Source organism: Galleria mellonella, unplaced genomic scaffold, assembly GCF_026898425.1.
Source record: "Galleria mellonella isolate WM207_F2 unplaced genomic scaffold, CSIRO_AGI_GalMel_v1 utg44, whole genome shotgun sequence".
NCBI lineage: Eukaryota > Metazoa > Arthropoda > Insecta > Lepidoptera > Pyralidae > Galleria > Galleria mellonella.
In genome coordinates, this window is record NW_026442100.1 from 5,142,071 (window position 1) to 5,162,822 (window position 20,752).

General features: G+C 32.9%; 3 protein-coding genes across 7 annotated transcripts in view; 2 read left to right on the forward strand and 1 right to left on the reverse strand.

Annotated features, from left to right (window-relative positions):
* Window positions 1–10,180, reverse strand: part of LOC113518982 (FMR1 autosomal homolog 1 homolog A) — a 33,797-nt gene extending 23,617 nt beyond the window's left edge. For all 5 annotated transcript variants that reach the window (XM_052898478.1, XM_052898475.1, XM_052898476.1 and 2 more), the window contains exons 1-4: window positions 10,027–10,180; window positions 9,608–9,660; window positions 9,365–9,518; window positions 4,908–5,071 (exon numbers count right to left, since the gene is read on the reverse strand). In XM_052898478.1, coding sequence (XP_052754438.1) covers window positions 4,908–5,071; window positions 9,365–9,518; window positions 9,608–9,660; window positions 10,027–10,077 — 422 coding nt within the window. In that variant the 5' untranslated portion in view covers window positions 10,078–10,180. The remainder of the gene's footprint in view (window positions 1–4,907; window positions 5,072–9,364; window positions 9,519–9,607; window positions 9,661–10,026) is intronic.
* The window catches only part of LOC113519099 (uncharacterized), a 77,924-nt gene that overhangs the window by 34,536 nt on the left and 22,636 nt on the right, over window positions 1–20,752 (forward strand). The window lies entirely within an intron of this gene.
* Window positions 10,703–19,804, forward strand: LOC113518863 (GDP-L-fucose synthase). The gene is made up of 8 exons (XM_026903884.3): window positions 10,703–10,906; window positions 11,017–11,171; window positions 12,558–12,672; window positions 13,313–13,441; window positions 14,903–14,976; window positions 16,454–16,593; window positions 17,883–18,011; window positions 19,530–19,804. Exons 2-8 carry the CDS (start codon window positions 11,017–11,019, stop codon window positions 19,763–19,765), a joined length of 978 nt encoding a protein of 325 aa, XP_026759685.2. The 5' UTR covers window positions 10,703–10,906; the 3' UTR covers window positions 19,766–19,804.

Consider the following 20,752-nt stretch of genomic DNA (forward strand, 5'->3'; position numbering starts at 1 on the left):
TTTAGAGATCTCTTCCAGCGACATCCAAAGTAGAGAAGAGCATCAATGTGGGCGGATAAAACGATGTACAATATTTGTGTAAATTTTCAAACAAAAATAAATAGACAAACTTAAGTTTATACATAACTAATTAGATCATATTTAACCGTACATATACACAGACATAAATGTATACTTAAACATCGTGATCATATCGGCCTTTAACTTAGGTTTTGCCAGTAGTTGCCACGCTTGGCAGGCGGATTGGCAACCGCAGTCAGGCTTTAGAGATATTTTAAGTATATTTCAGTAAAATTATATTCTATTTTACGAGAAAAAAATACCCACTGCCCCGAAAAGACAAACATGGAATTACTTATTCATGAACTACGCCTACGCTGACGATACATGTATGCACATCTTTATCATTGCCAAAAAATTGTCTATTACAATACAGGAGAAATATGTAGTTTGATAATGGGTAGCCGGTGGACCATTTAGGGCATCACCTCTGACCTTTTGACTATTTATTCAGTCAAAGTTCTTTTGACGGGTACGAGAATTCATTGAAACATAAACTTCACATAATAGTAAATAAAGTATGTTACAGACAGTGGATCCGAATGGACGGTAAAGTGCAATTAAAAAAAAAGAAATGATTAAGTTGACTTGATTAAAAAATATCCTAAATCTTAATACATTTACAATAATGTATATTAACACTTATAATTTCATTATTATCAATAATCTCTTATGTATAGGGTATGATAGGGTTGACATATCGTTTTGTAGGGTTGACATATTATAGGATAAAGGCCTCTAATTAAAAAATATATAAAAAAAAATCAATAATCTCATTACAGAGATACCCGTTTATGAAACAATGGTGAGGACAAAAGACATAAAAAGCAGATTTTCTTAATGACGAGTCCTTATCAAGTACCCTTAGTTACATTAAGTTGTTTCAAAAAAGAAAACAAGAGGAATGACGTATTAAAGACTTGGATAACGTTTTTTACCATTAATAAATATTGTTTAAAAGACACACATACTATACACAAAAACTTGCTTTTACTTCGCTAATCCACCACTAGATGAGAGTGAAGACCTCAAATGCATTGCAGGGAGTCAATGGGTGCAGGTGATTCCGAACCGTTCAGGTCAGGTTATGGCAAACTATGAGGGTGGCTTATGTTCAGCAGTAGACAGATAAATATCATCATCATCATGATGATCATGATGATGCTTTTACTTGTAATACAAATTGATAAAGTAAAAAATGTATGTAAATGTTTTAGCTCCGCAAAAAAAAACGTTAACTTCAGTCGTCATAAGTTTAAAATGTGACAGACACGAGAGTGTTTGTTAAATGTGTAATAAATTCAGAAAATCGGTTTGGAATTGGCGACGAAGTGGCGTATGGAAAAACGAGATAGTCCAATAAAACTCAGCCAGCAGCTGAGTTATGTGTATTTGGATGTGATTAATAACGATTTGTGACCTGCAGTTTTTAAGAGTTATATCATAGATTCTTTTTTTTTAATACAACTTAGAATGGCAAACAAGCTGACGGCCCACCTAATGGAAAGTGGTAACCGTCGCCTATAGACATGAGCTGTACCATGGACATAACAGAGTATACTGTTTCGCCCATGATACCCCCCACGCGTTGCCATTCGTGAACTCAGGTGTTATTCCTCCGTACCCTGTAAATTCACGCCATATCCCACCCTTCAAACAAATGTGTACGAGTGGATATTGAGAGTGGAGTCCCTGGTGGCGGTCCCATTTGTTACAATAATGATATGCGTATGTACTAATAGGTGATATCGTTCCGTGCCTTACGGATGCCGAGCCGGACCTCCATCTAACCCAGCCACACTAGAATGACGTCATACATTGATTGGATACAAAGTAAATTGTAAGATAGAAGTGTTTATATAATTACTATTATATATGATTTAAGAAACATTTTTTGTGAAATCCGAAACAAATTAGAAGAGTGTCAAACTTTAAGTAAAATCCGAATTATAACAATTTAGAATTATCTCCTCTTAAAATAATAACAACAATTGTGACAAACACTATTCTAGTTTTGGATTATTAGTTACATTAATCCTATTCGACAAAGATGTGGCGGCGCACCAAAAATGTATTCGGATTGACAACTTCCTTCCTTTACTGTGCCTGTCAAAAATAGACTACAAAGTCTACGACGCTAAAATGTTTTACTTAAACTATCTCTTAAATTGATAAATTTTACAGAAAACATTTGGATTCATTCTAGTGTTTTTTTTTCAGCCGTTAAGTGTCCACTGCTGGACATAAGCATTCCCCATATGGGGAGTTTTGCCAGTAGTTGCCACGCTTGGCATTGTTCTAATGTATCAATTAAAATTTTTTGTAAACATGTTTGTGTTGTTTTAATATAGTGTTATTTAAGTTGCCCATTGTTGCTTCTTCATGTTGCCTTTTCTGTTAAGTTTATATTATAAACAGAGGGAGACTTTGTACAAAAGTCGATTGCTTGGGTACCTCTGTCCCATTCGTGTTTCAACCGTGAAGCAGTTGTGTTTGCAAGGCTGTGTTTCGGTTTGAAGGATGGGATATGGCGTGAATTTACTGGGTACAGAGGAATAACACCTGAGTCCTCAGGAATGGCAACGCATGGGGGGTATCATTGGCGAAACAGTATACTCTGTTATGTCCATGGTACTGCTCATGTCTATAGGCGACGGTTACCACTTTCCATCAGGTGGGCCGTCAGCTTGTTTGCCTTTCTAAGTTGTATAAAGACAAAACCTTCATTTTTATCTTTTCTCTTTAACCGACTTCAAAAAGAAATAGTTTCTTAATTCAGTTGTATTTTCATAACATTATAACTCGGAGGAAAGGGATATATACCCCTATCAGGTCGACCTCCACGCGGTTCTCCCTGGAAACCATAGTGGTTGATTCTTGTTCAATTGATCACTATGGGCCAACTGGTCTGCCTTCATCCTCACCTGTCACCCTTCACTGGTACCCTGCCAGCATATACTGATACCGCAAACAGATTTACCATTCTATTTTCACCCATGGAAAAAAAAAACTTATAACTCTGTCAGTTGTAAACCAATTTGGATTTTCTTTTACTTTAATTGGTCCCATATTAAATTTATTAAAATTAGTTCTATAGTTAAGTTTTTAAATCATATATTTACTAGTTCAGCGACAATTGAATTTTTTTTTTGTAGAACACAAACTTATTTTCCTTCATTTTTTCAAAATACTCATACCACCTTACATTACTTTTTCCTCGACCCTAGACACGTCCTCTTTAACACGTTAATCGCCACGATAATATCAGAAAAATATTCCAATTGAATTAATAAACGGCAAAGTCAATCAACAATTTTATAAATACAATGCTACAAAAACATTTTGTATATTTATACTGAAATCACTAGGTATTTATTAAGTTTAAAATACATACGATTATAAACTAATATATTTGAATATTTCACAAGATCATGCAATTCGTAATTTAATAAATTTGTGGGTACTTGTTATTTTATGCGAGCCCTGGGTCGTTACCGCCCCGCCATCTTTCTTTTTTGCACAAGTGAAATAGTAACTCGTACGTTATTATGTAGCATTGTGAATGGCACATAAAAATGAATGCAATAGGGTGCTCTACCTACGGTGCAAGAGACCTTTCCCCTTATTTACAAAAAGGTCAAACAATGATATTGAATTGTTTTGCATTTTTCTTTTCAGCTATTTTTATACGACTTGCAGAAGGAAAATCGAAAGGAAATATATAATAATATGCTTATAATTATTTATATATGTTCTAGTATTAGGTACATTATTTAACATATATGTATAGGATTATATGTTGTAATATAGTTAATATTTATTTTTTTTAATTTGATAAAGGCACTTTCTTAATGATACAATAGTATCATACCTACTTGTACAACAATTAGTCCATTACCCTAAGGTTGTCTTGAAGATTGCTCTCAGAAATAAGACTGTCTTACTGTACTTATATAATTGTATCGTTGTTTGTTGTATATATACATACATATATATATATATATATATATATATATATATATATATATATATATATATATATACATATATACATACATATACACACATACATATGTATGTATGTATGTATAGTATTGTTACTGTTAATAAATCTGCTGTTTTAACAGTACATTTGTATAACATTAATCATTGATTTTTAATGCTTTTATTTAACACCGTCTTTTACCACCACTCAAATACTTTGGAAATCATAACCAAATAAAGTTCAAAATTATATAGTGAGTATTCTAGGGAATTCCCCGCTCATTGATAAAATGTCTTATCACAGACTGTGTGAGTCATAACAGTACTTTTATAAACGGACAGTTGTTTTAGTTACAGATAGTAAAATGTATAGTTTTGATAATCTATTTACCAATTTCTCCTGCTAGTTTTTATTTACATAGTGTATATATGGGAACACTATATTGTATGAATATAGAGATCTTCCCGTCAAAAAAAAAATCTACATAACAGTGAAACTCGGTATTAAAATACGTTGTGCGGTTTAGAAGAAATAAGCGGAGAAACAGGCAGACGTCGACAGCGATTTTGTTTTATACTACTTAAAGAAAAAACAATTCTTAGTCATTTAAATGTGAAACTGTAATGATGATGATGATGATGATTTGTTTCTAGTCATGAATATTTGTATACACATACCTACTATTTGTAATAGAGGACATAGGCTATTTATTAAGATAATTTAATATATACCTGTCATACGAACAAAGTGACGAGTAAAATGTACTTATTTATATTTCAAATATGAACACAGCTTGCATGACTTTAATTGACCTATTTTTTTTTTCTAAACTAAGTAAACCAAAGTAGTAAACTATACTCACTAGTCTTTGAGATCATCGGGTACAGAAATTTCGAATTTGTTGAAGGTGCTCTTGTCAATCGGAGTTTTGGGCGTCTTCACTCTGAGGCGGTCCTTTGGCACAATTTCCGTGTAGCAGTTGTCCCATTCTAAATATTCTATTACGAGGAATTCGCCCCTTATCATCTGGAATTAAACAATAGTAAAAATTACAATGTAATTTGTCTTTACAATTTTTTTTTGTGACTTGCAATGACAAGCACGCCAACGGACCACCAAAAGGAATTGGTAACCGTCGCCTATAGACATGGACAATACCATGGACATAACAGAGTATAATATTTCGCCCATGATACCCTTCATGAGTTGCCATTCCTGAGTAACATTGGTTGAAGGAAGGCCATTGCATCATCATTATGATAAATTTAAATTCATATAACCCGCCGATGAAACTGTCGCTTAATATTACGGTCTCACCTCAAGATGCCTATTAAATACAGCGGTGAAATTAATCGAATTATGATTCGTATAAAGCGGCTGTTTAACCCGTTTGGACTGTATTCGACACAAAAGTAGAAATTTTCTGTTAATTTTCGAAAATAAACCAAATATATAAATAGTTTCGATTGACCATTGCTCTATGAGCTATATGCTATATGAGCGTAATAAGATACCGAAGGATATTTTGGAACTACCTTTTAATATGTTTAAAATTGTTATTAAACAAAGCCTATTACACACCTAAACGATTACTTGAATGACTTTTAACGACCGTGTAATTTTAGACATAGCACATATAAATACACATAATGTTAACAGAGATTTAAAAGAGTAACTGTTGACTTTCTTGCGGGCTCTGGCCAACAGATAACAACATTCGAACCCTGCAGTAGATTTTAAAAAAATTACGTTTTAAAAGTGCTTGTAAACAAGTTTCTTTGACTAAAAATGATTTAAATTTGCATTGAACGTTTAGTACGTTCATTTCATATTAATTTTGAACCAAGATTTCGATAGTAAATCAAAAAAGTTTGTAAAAACAAAAGTAATTTATGAAATAGGTGCAAAACATTTAGTGGTAGATTTATAAACTAGTTATTTTATAATTTTATTTCGCTATCAGAATAAAAAGTACTCTAAATTGTCAATCATAATATTGAAATCTGTTAAATTCTTTGACTTACGACGACTTACGACGTTGCCACATATAAAACACAGTATGAACCTTCTCAATTCACGAGAATGATATATATCAAATAGGCTACGTGACAGTATAGGTACATATACGCTTAAAGTGCATCACTTTGCAACCCACTTCATGTCTCCTTATTATGCAATAAGTCCGGATCTGCATTACTGCATAAGATCAATAATATTAACATCCTGTTTGCACCTGTGGGCCAATTGCAACACAGAGGTGCAAACACACCCAAACGAGAGAATGCTAGTTCTTCACTAACTCCTCTAAATTATCGACAGACATCAAACACTTAGTTCCATGGAAATCTTATCAAAACGGGTTCAGTTGTTTAAGTTTATAAAAGAATTTCATTTCATTTATCTAATTTATCAAAATTGAGGCAAAACTGGTGTTTTCTCAATTGAAATCAGTTTTTTTTTTAGAATACAATTTTAAAATTTATTTATTATAAATTTTGCTCCACAAAAAAAAAAGAACTATTTCAATCGTGTCCAAACACACCGATGTATTGATTTCGATATGGTATTCGATTTGCAGATATACTTTTAAAATGAGAAATAAATAACGTAAAGTTCTGCATTTGCTCCGCAAAGAATAACGGCAGCTTTATTCATGGTAAAATTGATATGAAACCAATAGGAAAGAATGCAAAAAGTATAATCGAAATCGGTTCAGAATTATCGATATATCCACCTAAAACGTTCACAAATAATATAGGCGAATTAAGAATCTCTTTTTTTAAGTTATTTAAAAATTGGAGAGATAACAAGAGAAAAGAGGAACACGCATTTAGTCCAACTGGTTTTTTGGTCTATACCTATCCATCTTGCTTATGTTCCATCTTTACGCACCCCTGACATCACAAACTAAATGTTACTAGCTGTATCTCGCAGCTTTGCCTGCGTGAATCGGGACATAGTGTCCTATGTGGGATGTTAGGATATAATCTGTCTGTGTTACAAATATTATTTAAATCTGTTCAGTAGTTTTTGCGTGATAGAGTAACAAACAATCATCTATCCATCGTTACTTTCGCATTTATTATATTAATAGGATTCATAAGTACCCGTATACGTAGCGCCGTGTACGGGTACGTAAACAGCTTATTTTAGATGAAGAGTAAATACTAGCAAAACTAATACTAACAAGTTAAAGAGCTCCTAATCTGTGCTCTTAGGGGGAAGGAATTGTTAGTAATGGGGAGATTAGTCCCCATTGCGATCAATATACCCTATCAGGTTGACCTCTACACAGTTTCCCTGGAAACCATCATGACTAATTTATCGTAGAATTTGTCACAATGGACTAAATGACCCGCTTTCATCCTCACCATTCTTCACTGGTACCCCGCCAGCGTATACCGATAGCGTAGGCGGCGTTACCATTCCGTTATCATTCATTAAAAAAAATCTCTGAGCTTAGTTTGATGGAATGTGAATACCTTAAAGACTAAGAAAGAACTACGATAGTTAATTTTTAATTCCCTCCTGATGGAGTGTACTCTACTTTTTTACAGCACTAAGATGTCAAAAATTGGTACAAGAAATGACAACTTCCAATCATACAGTATATCTTTAAATTTATGAGATTAAAAAAAAAAACTATGAGAAGCATACTATTTAGCCTATTTAAATGAATAAAAAGATATATTTATAAATTTTGTAATATCTTTTTTTAACATTATCAAAACTATAGACATTAAATTGTCATAATCAGAAAATGAAAACTAAACAGTGGTCAAAAGTCTTTACCATTGGATGTATCTTATAAAGAACTCTTAAATACGCATTTAAGTTCTTAGGTTAATACCATTTTATTTGAAGGAATCACAAACATGTAATTAAAGGACTACACACCTACATATTTCTGAACCACTAAAACGGTTACTATTTGTAACCACAAAAAATTCACTGTGCATAATTAAAAATTAATGTAATTTTTTGGGGTAATGAAGAAATATATTACTGCATATTGCATTTATGTGAAATAGACAAATAAATGTAATTATAATCCATAGGCTACAGTGACCATTTACCAGAAGACAGGTTTTATACCTGTTTGCCATATCCATAGTGTAAAAAAAGAAAAAAATAAAAACAGGATAGTAACAGACCTATACCCATCAGTAAAATATTAATGAGTTATTAAGGAAAGATTTTTCCATAATACTTAGAATGGTTAGAAGTCAGATCCATGTGACGGAAAGTGGTAACAAATATCTGTAGACATAAACTGCATCATAAAATTCAGAGTATACTGTGACACCTATGTTATGCCTCATAATTCTAATATTCCTTGTGACCAAAGGACTTCATATCACATATATCTTACATCATACCATAAAATATCAGTTATTCTGACCCTTCAAACTGAAATACAGCGCTACAATCACAGTAGCTTGAAGGGCAGGCAGACGTACATGTAATTGACTTAAGTACAAAGTCTCTCTTTAGTATGTGATAAAATTGCTATTCTATTGACCAACATGATTATTGTATTTGTATAATAATATATACACATTGTTAATGTTATTGTCAGATCATTACACAAATTACTTAGTCTAAATATTAACTTTAGATATATATAATTATGCATATAGTTTATATGTTATTATATACAGTCTTACATTTTTTTTATCAATGGTCAATAAGAATGTATTTAGCAAATCTTACAAAAGCATTCTTAATTTAAAATGTAAACATTTATTTTTCTATTCTTAACTAATGTCAATTTATTTTTTTACTGTCATAAAACTGTCAGATATCACAATATTGATATTTTTAAAATAAATAACTGGGTAATTAGAAATGTTGATTAATCTATTTGCTTGACATGTTTAATAATCAACGATTACTTGACACTGCGTATTGTTATTTAAAAAATAACAAATAGGTACTTACATCATTAGAAAAATGAATCAAATCAAATATTAGAATTTTCTTATTTATGACAAAATATGATTTCCTTAGACAAAGGGGATGTTTTTTTAATGTAGTGTTAAATTTTATTGAAAGATATTTTCAAGGCAATATGCTAAATACCACCTGGCTACTATGAGGGTAAAAACAGGTTTTAGCAATATCCTAAGTGCATATTAATATTGTTAGCTTGGTGATCAATTTAATCAGAAAAAAAAATAAAAATAATATTAAGGTAACAACAAACTATAAAATAGGATGCAATAAAAACCACAAATATTACTATGATAGTAAATTTCAAATAATATCAATAAACATCGAAGATATATGATATAGGCTGAGATGTAATTCAATACCCACCTTGATATTGGCCGTCCACCAGCCACATGCCTCCTTTTCATTTGACCTCGCAAAAACCTCCACCTCCTGGTTCTCCACAAACTCTGTATGTTTTCCAGTGTCTTTCGGTGGTAGAAATACTTGGGAGAAGGGGAATTTTGATTCCGGTTGCCAGCTACGATGGAACAATACAAATAAATACATGTAAATAAAAATAACCGCAAAAGAAACCAGTAAAAAATAAAGAAAAAAAACTAAACTTACTCATTTTCAAAGGCTACGAGAACCTCGTTGTCGAGCACGTCGGTGACAATGGCCTAAAAATAAAGAAAATTTCAGAACATTCTGATGATCCAATAACTTGTGGGTAATGCGCTAGAAATAAATAACTGGGTCAGATATAAGAAAAAGTGCAAATAATAAATACACCGTGTGCCGCTCCTTTTATTTCTTGGTTGTTGCTAAAAATACAAAAAATCATTACATTTACAACACATGGAAAAATCACGCCCTGTCAGACGGACATGGCGTCCATTCCAGCCGCGATGATCTTCCCGGAAAAATATTTTTGTAAGTATATAATAATTCTTACAACTGACGACTGGAAACAAATGCGTATACGTTTCACTAATGAAAATACCGTTTAATGAACAAAATTATAATGTACTTCACGATTTACAAACCTTATAATAAGCACCATTTTCACCGTACACCTCGACGGACAAATCCTCCATTTTGGTTTGAAACTTGAAAGCGAATTTGGCGTTTTCGGAACGCGAACGAACGCTAGTGTAGAATCTACTAACCAATCGTTTCCAAGTATTTTGGCATAGAGTATTCCTTATATTTTTAAAGTGTTAACACTATAAAGAATCAATAGTTTGAATTCAGAATCTAGGATTATTTCAAAAAAAATCTCCATAATAACTTCATATTTAATTATATATTTAATATTTAATTAATATTTATGAAAATCATTTATTAATGATGTTAATATTCTTTTCTATCTCGATCACATATTAGTTACTGATGTGATTAGTAGTTAAAATAAAATATTAAATTACTATTGAGTTATCCTATCTTACATTAAAATAAAAATGCCATTTAAAAATGCAAGATATAAGCAAATAAGCACAGTTAATGGTTTGTTATTCCTTTGATTGATGTTATTTAACTAGTTAGTCGTAGCACATATAATATTTATATTTTGGTTTGGATGAAAATGATAAAATTGAATTACAAAGTAATAGATTAAAAATAATAACTATATCTTAATTTCCGAAATCATAAAATTTTGAAAAAAGTATAATCGTCATTGGTTTTTTTGTCAATGTCAGTCTTGTTCTATCAATGTCAATTTAATGTCACAACAACTAAATTTGTTCGCTGTCGTTTTTATGTGTTCGTGTTATTTATTTCATTTCATTCGTTTTTTCAGAATTTCTGAAAGTAGTCTTAATTTCAGTGCCGGTTAAACTGAACTTTGATTTCTCATATAAAAAAAAGCAATATTCCAAACAATAATAATTGTCACGATTGTCAGAGCCTAAGTTTGAAATCAAGGTGCTTATAACTACAGAAGATAATAATTGTTTCACGTTTTTGTTCACGTGATTCGGAATTAAAAATAGTCTTTATGACAAACATTATAAATTTAAAATTGTTAATTTCAGATGAGTAACGACAGGAATGTAATATTAGTAACGGGAGGCTCGGGTCTAGTTGGACAAGCAATCAAATCTATTGTGGAAGAGGAAAAACTACAGAGAATTGAAGGGTCTTTGAATGAAAGTTGGATTTTCTGTGGTTCAAAAGATGGTGATTTGAGGTTTGTTACTATTTTTATGGAATCTTAAATTTTAACTTTTGACTGCTTGATTTTGTAGCAGCAGTTACCACTTGACTAAGATTTGCAAGTTTGTATTGTATTTGGTTTTTAAAATATTTGTGTCTGTAAGTAATTTTATATGATTTTTATTTTCTTTTTTGTATTTATTTATTTAAATTTTATTGTATATTCATTGTTTTTGTTACCATTTTAATATTGTAGGCAATTAAATAAATGAAAAGTGAATTTACAAGCAGCTTTTCCTTTATATAAATTTCAAAGGGATATGTCCATGAAATATTTAACAAAATAGCTTTTGCCCATGGCACACTCTTGTGTGGTGTTGGTTTTCAAAAATGATAAAACACTATTTCTTAGCTAAAGACCTTGTTATTCACGAAAATTGAAATATCATACAAACCTATTTTACTTGGTAGAGTATTTTGTCACTGTCTTTCAAATTGAGAAAGTAATACAAGAGATAAAATTAAAAGTTCATCTTCTTGACTTAAAATTAACAAATTTACATATATATTTTGACCTAAATCAAATCATCTATCTCACACCCTTAGAGGTACAATATACAAAAACTGCTGAAAAATACTTCATTTAATCAACAGTTTGTTTTTACAAACGTTAGAAAATGTTAAAAGTTAGAAGCTTAATAAATAACAGTATTTCATTACAAATTTTCATTTCCCATTTCACTCCATTAGGGGAGAAACTTTCAAAATGCTGAATAATATTTATTTCTAATCAGAAGTTTAAAACTAAAGTTTTGTATTTCTAGCTTAAATTAAAAATTACACTTCCATACTAACAATAAAATATATTAATTTTTGTTTTGAAGCAAGAACCTAAACCAACTATTCACAAGTTTAAGTTAGCTCAGAAAGACCTAATGAAGTTTTATACAAACTTTCAATCCCTATTTTAAGCCCTTAGCAGTTCAAAATGGGGGTTGAAAGTTTGATAAAAATGGATAGAGGAGTATGAAAAGTTGCACACTTATAGTTTATATAGAGGAGTGTAGAATGCTAATATAATTTTTTTAATCAAGCTTAAAAAATACATTTAAATCAATAAAAAAAAACATTGTACACTCTACCATATATTTCACACACACACACACACATATATACTCTTTTATTTATTGTTAAAGTCTGTAGTCAAATTGAGAATAGATTAATATTGTTTGTCTGTAAAATATTATTTGTCTATAGTCTTACTAAATGTGAAACATAACCATAATAAATTCATTTATTACAATATATGTTATGGTCGAATTTTGACCACTGGATGACCATTAGTATATATAAATTAATCCAACTGGGGCAGATAAGAGTTTTATCCTTGAAACTAATGTTAATTTTAACTTCCTTTCAGGAATAAACAACAAACGGAAGCATTGTTTGACAAGTATCAGCCAACACATGTAATACACCTAGCTGCAATGGTGGGAGGACTATTCCACAATATGGCACATAACTTGGACTTCTTTGTTAGTATTCTGATACAGGTTTTATAATATTTTTATTGGAAATATATTGTTTGATTACTAACCTTGGAGACTTTAAGATATTACTCTGCATTTGGTTCATAAGTAATAAGGCTATCCTTTGTATAAAGGGTTTTCATTCTTTTCACAATAAAATTTACTGTATTTTTTTTTTATAATTTACGCAATGAAGTGTGAAATAAAAAAAAGTAAATAATTCTTATACTAAAGAAAATATAGGTGAACCAAAATTTTATCAGTATTCACTTACATTTAATTCACTTCACAGGCTTAAATTAATATTATTGAGTTAATTATTTTGTAAGTGCAGTTATTAATAAAGCTTTCTTTCTTAGTATATAATGAAACTAGTGGCCCGTCCCGGCTTCGCAAGGAAAGACATTTTTACAACATTTTAAAAAGTGGTTATTGTAACATAACGATAATAGTTGGACATATAGTATCGCGAATTTTTTTGTAGTTTGATATTTTCTTCAATATTGTAGAACATGCTTTTGTTCTATGACCAATAGTTTCAACAGTGCATGCGATGATTTTCTTTACACCTTGAGTTATGTTACTAAAGTTTTAGTAAGGAATCCTAATCCTTTCTAACAATAAATATAGCCTAAATTGCTTTCAGAGGGAAAACATGGCGATAAATGACAATGTTCTAGAAGCAAGCCACAAACATGGTGTGAAAAAAGTAGTCTCATGTTTGTCCACATGCATCTTTCCTGATAAAACCACGTACCCCATAGATGAAACCATGGTGAGTAGTGTTAAATTTTTTTATTTACATTATTTACCATCATACACTGAAGTGTTTTTCAAAGTGTGGTTGCGACTCCATAGGGAGTCCTCAAGCCTTTACAAGAGGGTTGCGGAAGCTTGTGAAGCCGTAAGACAACAATTAAAAACATATTTTTATTAAGAATATATTTATTAAAGGATTTATATGGTAGGTAGGCTAACAAAAAATAACAAAATTTATGTTAGCCTACCTAACCGAACTTGCCTGGGAGGAAGAGATTGTTAGTAACTACCAGTCGAAGTCAATGGAGTTATAGAGAAATAACCACCAATGTGGTGGTAATTTCTCCATAACTCCATTGTGTGGACCTCCCCGTGGTAGAGAGGAAGGGATTGTTAGTAATGTGGATTATCAGTCCCATTGCTAGCAATATACCTTGTCAGGTCGACCTCCACATAGTCCCTCCTGGAAACCATCATACTGAATTCCAGGTGCATTCATCCAAATGGGCGAGCTGACCTGTCATTTTATCCTCACCTATCATCCCTCACTGGTGCCCCGCCAGCGTATATCGTTAGTGCAGAGGCGGCTACCATTCTATTATCATCCACTATAAAAAAATACCGTACTTGTCTACCTTTTCCATGGAGGCGTTTTGCATTATGGATTAGTATTTAACCAATAAATAACTGTAAAAAATGTACGGATTTGATATTTGTTATATGTATAATAAAATACGATCAGATTAGGAACAGCAGAGAATTAAGTGGTCGCGCAATTAAAAAGTTTGATAAACATTGTTATATTGCTTAGAAAACGCTTGTACAGACATGAATAAATATATATATTTTTCTCAAACATGCTTGGAAATGTGAGCATTATTTTGACAATCTTCTTCGAGATAAATCAAAATTGCCGTACTGTCCAGATACATGCGGGCAGCGGCCGGCAAAAGTTGTATGAAAATGCATATATGTCGTGTTTTGCGGCCAGATAAATTACTATGTAAACTTATATCTGTCTTGTAATTTAAAAATGGAATGACCTTTTACTTCGGAACATGGCTACCGAGGAGGTAACTAATAAAAGGTTTTATTTAAATTTCGAACTGGCTTGCAAATATAAAGCTGTTTATTGAAAAAAACAAACGAACATCATGGCGCGTGAAAAATTAATATTGTTTGTTATTCGTCATTGAATTTAAAAAGTAAAATTGTGTTTTTGATTTCCGCGCATTGTTTGAGAAAATTACTATACAAGCCTTGACCACAACTAGGCATTGATGTACTCACGTATGTGTGCCTCGGCTACGCCTCGGCCCACATTTGCACGTTCGTCGATCAATGCCTCAGTTGCTGGCCGCTGCAGTAATGTACTATTTATGTTATTTCTTTTGTAATGTTATTTTGTTTATAAATCATGTATATAATGATATTTGTTTTGAAATAAAAATTTTGGTTAAAAATCTTGTTATTTCAGGTACACAACGGTCCACCTCACACTTCAAACTATGGTTACAGTTACGCCAAAAGAATGATTGATGTTCTTAACAGGTATGTGTTACTTGTATGGTGCAAATATGCATGATCGACTAAAACCATAGTATATTTAAATGAAATATATTTAAAAAAGAGGAAAACCATGGAATAACTACATGGGACAAATAAAAGAAACACTAGATGTCATGCCGTATAGGAAGGTCAAGGATATGGCCTGGGATAGAGCTGGCTGGGAGAAGCTGCATGAATTAGTTGCACCGACAAGAGGAAACTCTTAAATGAAAAGAGAGATATTTAAATAAATACTTATAATGTTAACAGAGACTTAAAAGAGTAACTGTTGAGTTTCTTGCGGGCTCTTCTCAACAGATAACATTTCGAACTCTGTAGTAGATTTATAAAAAATGACGATTTAATTGTCTGTTGTATCAAAAACGATGTGAATTTGAATGAAATAAAACAAGTAATTAATATTTATTTTCTAGTAAGAACAGGTTTAGAGATAAATATTTCTAGTGATCACATACTAGCCATGCGAATCTTGTATAGTCTTATTCAGAAGTACATTGTCTCTAAATATTATAAACAAAGATTTACAGTACATCTGTCTGTCTTCTCTGTGTATTAATTTGCCTATTTAATATTTTTTTTTATACAACTTAGAATGGAAAACAAGATGACGGCCCACCTGATGGAAAGTGGTAACCGTCGCCTATAGACATGAGCAGTACCATGGACATAACAGAGTATACTGTTTCGCCCATGATACCCCGCATGCGTTGCCATTCCTGAGGACTCAGGTGTTATTCCGCTGTATCTGTATTATAAATGGCAAAAATATTGTTGAATATGTATCTTAATTATATAATTAAGATGTGTTTGCCACAAAAAAGAAACCTGCTTCAGATATGCCAAAACCAGTTATTTCCGATTAAAATACTAAAGTACTGAACCGATTTTGATTAAATTTCCTTGAGACCAATCTATAAGTATATTCTTTCAGATAAAAAAGAATTATCTAAATCGGTTTACAACTGTTTAACAAACATAAAAAAGTACAACCGAATTGAAATACTCCTTTTTGAAGTCTATGGACATGAAATTTAGTATGCATTTAGTATTTACGATTCCCTATCGCGAGGCATTACCTTTTTTTTTTAGTTATTTAAACTGTGTAATGCATAGTAAAACTATGTACATATGGCGAACTTAACACCAGACGGTTTTCTCTACCAGTCAACCATTGGGCGAACCGACAAATACGTAGGTGGTGCATTATTGAATAGAGGAAAAATAAAGCAATACTTGATAAATTCATATAATATATACATACATAAATAAATACATAAAATATTACTATATAAAACAATTAAGTCAACCATTGGGAAAACAGAGAAATAAGTAGGCGGTGCTTATTGAATCGAACAAATAAAAAAAATTTTTTATTACCGTCCAATCAGTATATCCTGGTCACGTAGACAAAGTCGCGGGCAAATACTAGTGATTCTATAAACTAAGGCTATTGTTCCAGGGGTTATCATGAGCAACACGGTAGCATGTTCACATCAGTAATACCATGCAACGTGTTCGGTCCACACGACAACTTCAGTCTGGTCTCGAGCCACGTGATACCCGCGCTGATTAGAAGAATGGACGACGCTATGCAGAAAGGTTTTGATAAATTTATAGTCCTAAATTAATCGTAAAATAAACGTCCTAGCAACGCCATCTAGTTCCAAACTATATATTATTATATTTATATACTTTATCTCTAATATAAAAAATTCTCGTGTCACGGTGTTTGTTACCAAACTCGTCCGAAACGGCTTTACCGATATTTATGAAATTTTGTGTGCATATCGGGTAGGTCTGGGAATCGGCCAACATCTATTTTTCATACCACTCAATGATAAGGGTGACCCACCCCAAAATATATTTTTTATTTTTTTGACAATTTTTTCTTTATTTTATTTTTTTTTTTTTTTATTATAATTTTGCATTGAAAAATACACACAACTTTAAATTTTCATCGTTTTACGATCAACCACCGTATTTTAATCGCGATTTTTATATTTCGCAATAAGTGGTAAAACAACGTTTACGGGGTCAGCTAGTATATATATATAAAATGTTACCAAATTATCTGCATTTCCTTTAAGGGGATATTTGTATGTTACACATATACGTTACGAAAATGATAGATTATCGAGTCCCAAATATCGTAAAATTTTTCATACAAAAAAATATTGTTAATGTAAATTTTTCACCCTGTGTTTAAAAGCGACTTTACCGTTTTTCATGTACAGACATGAATAGTTACAATTTCATTACACATATAAATAAGAAATAAGATACATATTTATTTACCGTCTTATTTTTAAAAACTAAAAAATCCTACAAACCCGTTTTAACTATTAACACGTTGAGCCCGGCGCCGAATTTGCTGTCCTTTCCGTTCAGCCGGCAGCCGGCAGCCGGCGAAAGATACAATGTTGTATGCTATCGCCAAGAGATTACTTTAGTACTAATGAGATAAGGAATTCTTTGTCGCGCTATTTTGGACGTTTTTTAGGTGTATATTACGCTGGCCACACGGGAAATTCTAGTGCCGGTCCCCAAGGACCGACGCTGGCCACACGGAAAGTTCGTTAACGGTTCCCAGGCCCAACGTGTTAACAGTATACACTGGCAGGGTATCAGTGAAGGAGGACAGGTTAGAATGAAAAGGCAGGCCAGTTAGCCCATCAGTACGATGGTTTCCGGGGGGGACCACGTGGAGGTCGATCTGATAAGGTATATTGTTAGCAATGGGACTATGGTCTATGGTATAAGTCTATGGTGAATTAACTCGCAAAATACAATATGTATTTAAATCCGTATACGAGTCCCATGAATATCTCATGAATATTTTTTCTACTTATACAAAGTGTCTGCTGTAACAGAATTTTCTATATCTCCAGGTGAGCCCACATTCACAGTGATGGGCAGTGGGAAACCACTTCGGCAGTTCATATACTCCCTGGACCTCGCGAGGCTGTTCATCTGGGTGCTCAGACATTATGAGAGCATTGAACCAATTATATTATCAGGTACATAAGGAGTAATATTTGATAATAACGGAATAGTAACTCCACCTTTAATATCGGTACACGCTGCGTACTTACGCAGGGCGTTGGTGAAGGATGAAGGCAGGGTATTTTTAATGAACGAAAATGGAATAGTAACCCCCCCCCCCCCCTCCGCGTCTGCTGTAGAGTATACTCTGTTATGTCCATGGTACTGCTCACGTCTATAGGCGACGGTTACCACTTTCCATCAAGTGAGCAGTCGGATTGTTTGCCATTCTAAGTTGTATAAAAAACTATGACATTGCTTATATGATATTATTTCAGCCGTTAACTGTCCACTGCTGGACATAAGCCTTCCCCATAAGGGGAGTTTCGCCAGTAGACGCCACGCCTAGCAGGCGGGTTAGAAATCGTAGTTAGGCTTTTTTTTAATGGGTTGATGATTGAATAGTACTAATATAAAATAATGGTGCCCCGCCAGTGAGTGATGATAGGTGAAGATGAAAAGACAGGTCAGTTAGCCCATTCTGATGAATACACTTGGAATTCAATACAATGGTATCTAGAGGGGACCACGTAGAGGTAGACCTGGTTGAGTATATTGCTAGCAATGGGGCTCTTAGTCTCCATTATTAGTAATCCCTCCCCCCACCGTAGTTAGGCTTTTAGAGATGTTTTAAAAAGACGCTGCTGTCTATCCCTCGCCCTCCCTTAGTCGCTTCTTATGACAGCCACGGGGAAGGAAAGAGAGGAATGGTCTATTTTTATTTACTTATTTATTCTTTATAGTACACAAAAGAATACAAACATACAATATATATAAAATAAAGATGTACAACAGGCGAGCTTAACTCTGTAAGAGTTCTCTTCCAGCAAACCCTGAGTGGAAAGGAGCATTAATTACCAGCGGGCAGTGTGCGTACAATAATAGGAGGAAACAGTATAGTTGTTTCTATTAAGAAATAATAAATATGTTGACATATATACAGAGTAACGCATATAATTAAAATCATAATACATACACATCTGTATACAATAATACATAAACATAGATAGATAGACAAATAATTTATTTGCATTACTTACTTACAGCACACAAATTACAACATACATACACAAAAAAAAAGCGAGATAACATAAATGACAAAAAAAATACACAAAACCAAATGCAATTTTCGTTTGTGAGTGTGCCATATACACAATAATACAAAATGGCCACAACTCAGTTTATTGCTTCGCACTCAAAAGAGCAAAGCACTGATATTCTGTTGCGGCCAAAGGGAATAGGGTAACAATAAAACAATACTACCAGATTATCCGTACAATAAAAAAAAATAGATTAATATACAGTAAACAGACAAATATGACAGTTCACTAACAGACAAATGGAACATGGAGGTAACTTGCAGGAATGTCTAACTTTTGCCTCTCAATTAAGAATTTTTGAAATTTTTGAACATGAATGAATTAATTTTTGAACATAAATATTTATATCGTGGGGCACACGTGGCTTCTTAAATAACTTTTTAATAACTTCAGTGAACGAAGAGGACGAAGTGACAATCGGTGCTGTGGCAGAGGCCATAAAGAAGGCACACGGCTACCAGGGGCAGATAGTGTACGACACGACCAAAGCGGACGGCCAGTACAAGAAAACCGCGTCGAATAAGAAGCTACGTTCGTTGTACAAAGACTTCAAGTTTACACCATTCGAGACCGCGATACAGGACACCGTGGCGTGGTTCAAAAGTAACAGGGAGATTGCGAGGATATAAAACTAATGCACGGTAAAGTGATTATTACGATTAGTGAATGCAGATGCGTTTGATTTTTTACTATAAGAATAAATATTCAGGGATAGATTAGACAGGGATAGGCGGCGTGTTGAAGAAGGGCCAATTTAAAAGTACCCGTAACCGGCGAGCGTGTATGAAAAGATTGATGAATGTGGAAGAAGCACAAGAGGTTTGTTTGAATCGAAGCATTTGGCGTTCCATTGTTTCTGCCCACCCTAATGAGAAAGGCGTGACAGATATGTATGTATGATTAGACACACGGTATTCTTTTTTTTTTAAATATTTTAAGGGCTTTTACCTTCTTCAGGTATATCAGTCTTATTGTACCCTGAACTGATTTCTCCAACAAAACTTTATCTACCTTCCCTAGATGCGGAAAGAGAAGAATTAATGGCATCAATAATTTACACAGATGTTCAAAAATTTCTGGTTTAAGTTCAGCTAACATAGTTTGAATAAGACCAACATTCAATTTATTTAAGTTAAAGTGGCGCATGAATTCTTCTCTTTCCTTCGTGTTAATACGACACTCTAATGTATTTGTACCCAAAGAATTTTACACTTTATTAACATGTGTTTTTCAAGGCACTTTCTCCCACGCACAACCACTCTTTGGAATCAAATTCCAGCAGCAGTATTTCCGAACCGATACGACAATATAACCTTCAAGAAAAGAGCACATTTCTTTTTAAAAGGCTGGCAGCACACCTGCAATGCCTTTGGTGTTGTGGGTGACCATGGGCGGCGGTAGTCACTTATCATCAGGTGAGCCGCATGCTCGTTTGCCCCCTGTGTTGTAAAAAAAAAATATGGATGATATCGAAATGAGCGACGACTTTTTTCTGCCATCAACGTTCAGTTCAATACCCATATTACCTATGCCTACAAATGCGTAAACAATTTTGATATATCTTTATAAATAGTGTATAAAATAAACAAATAAATAAAGTAAATGTATTCGTGTTA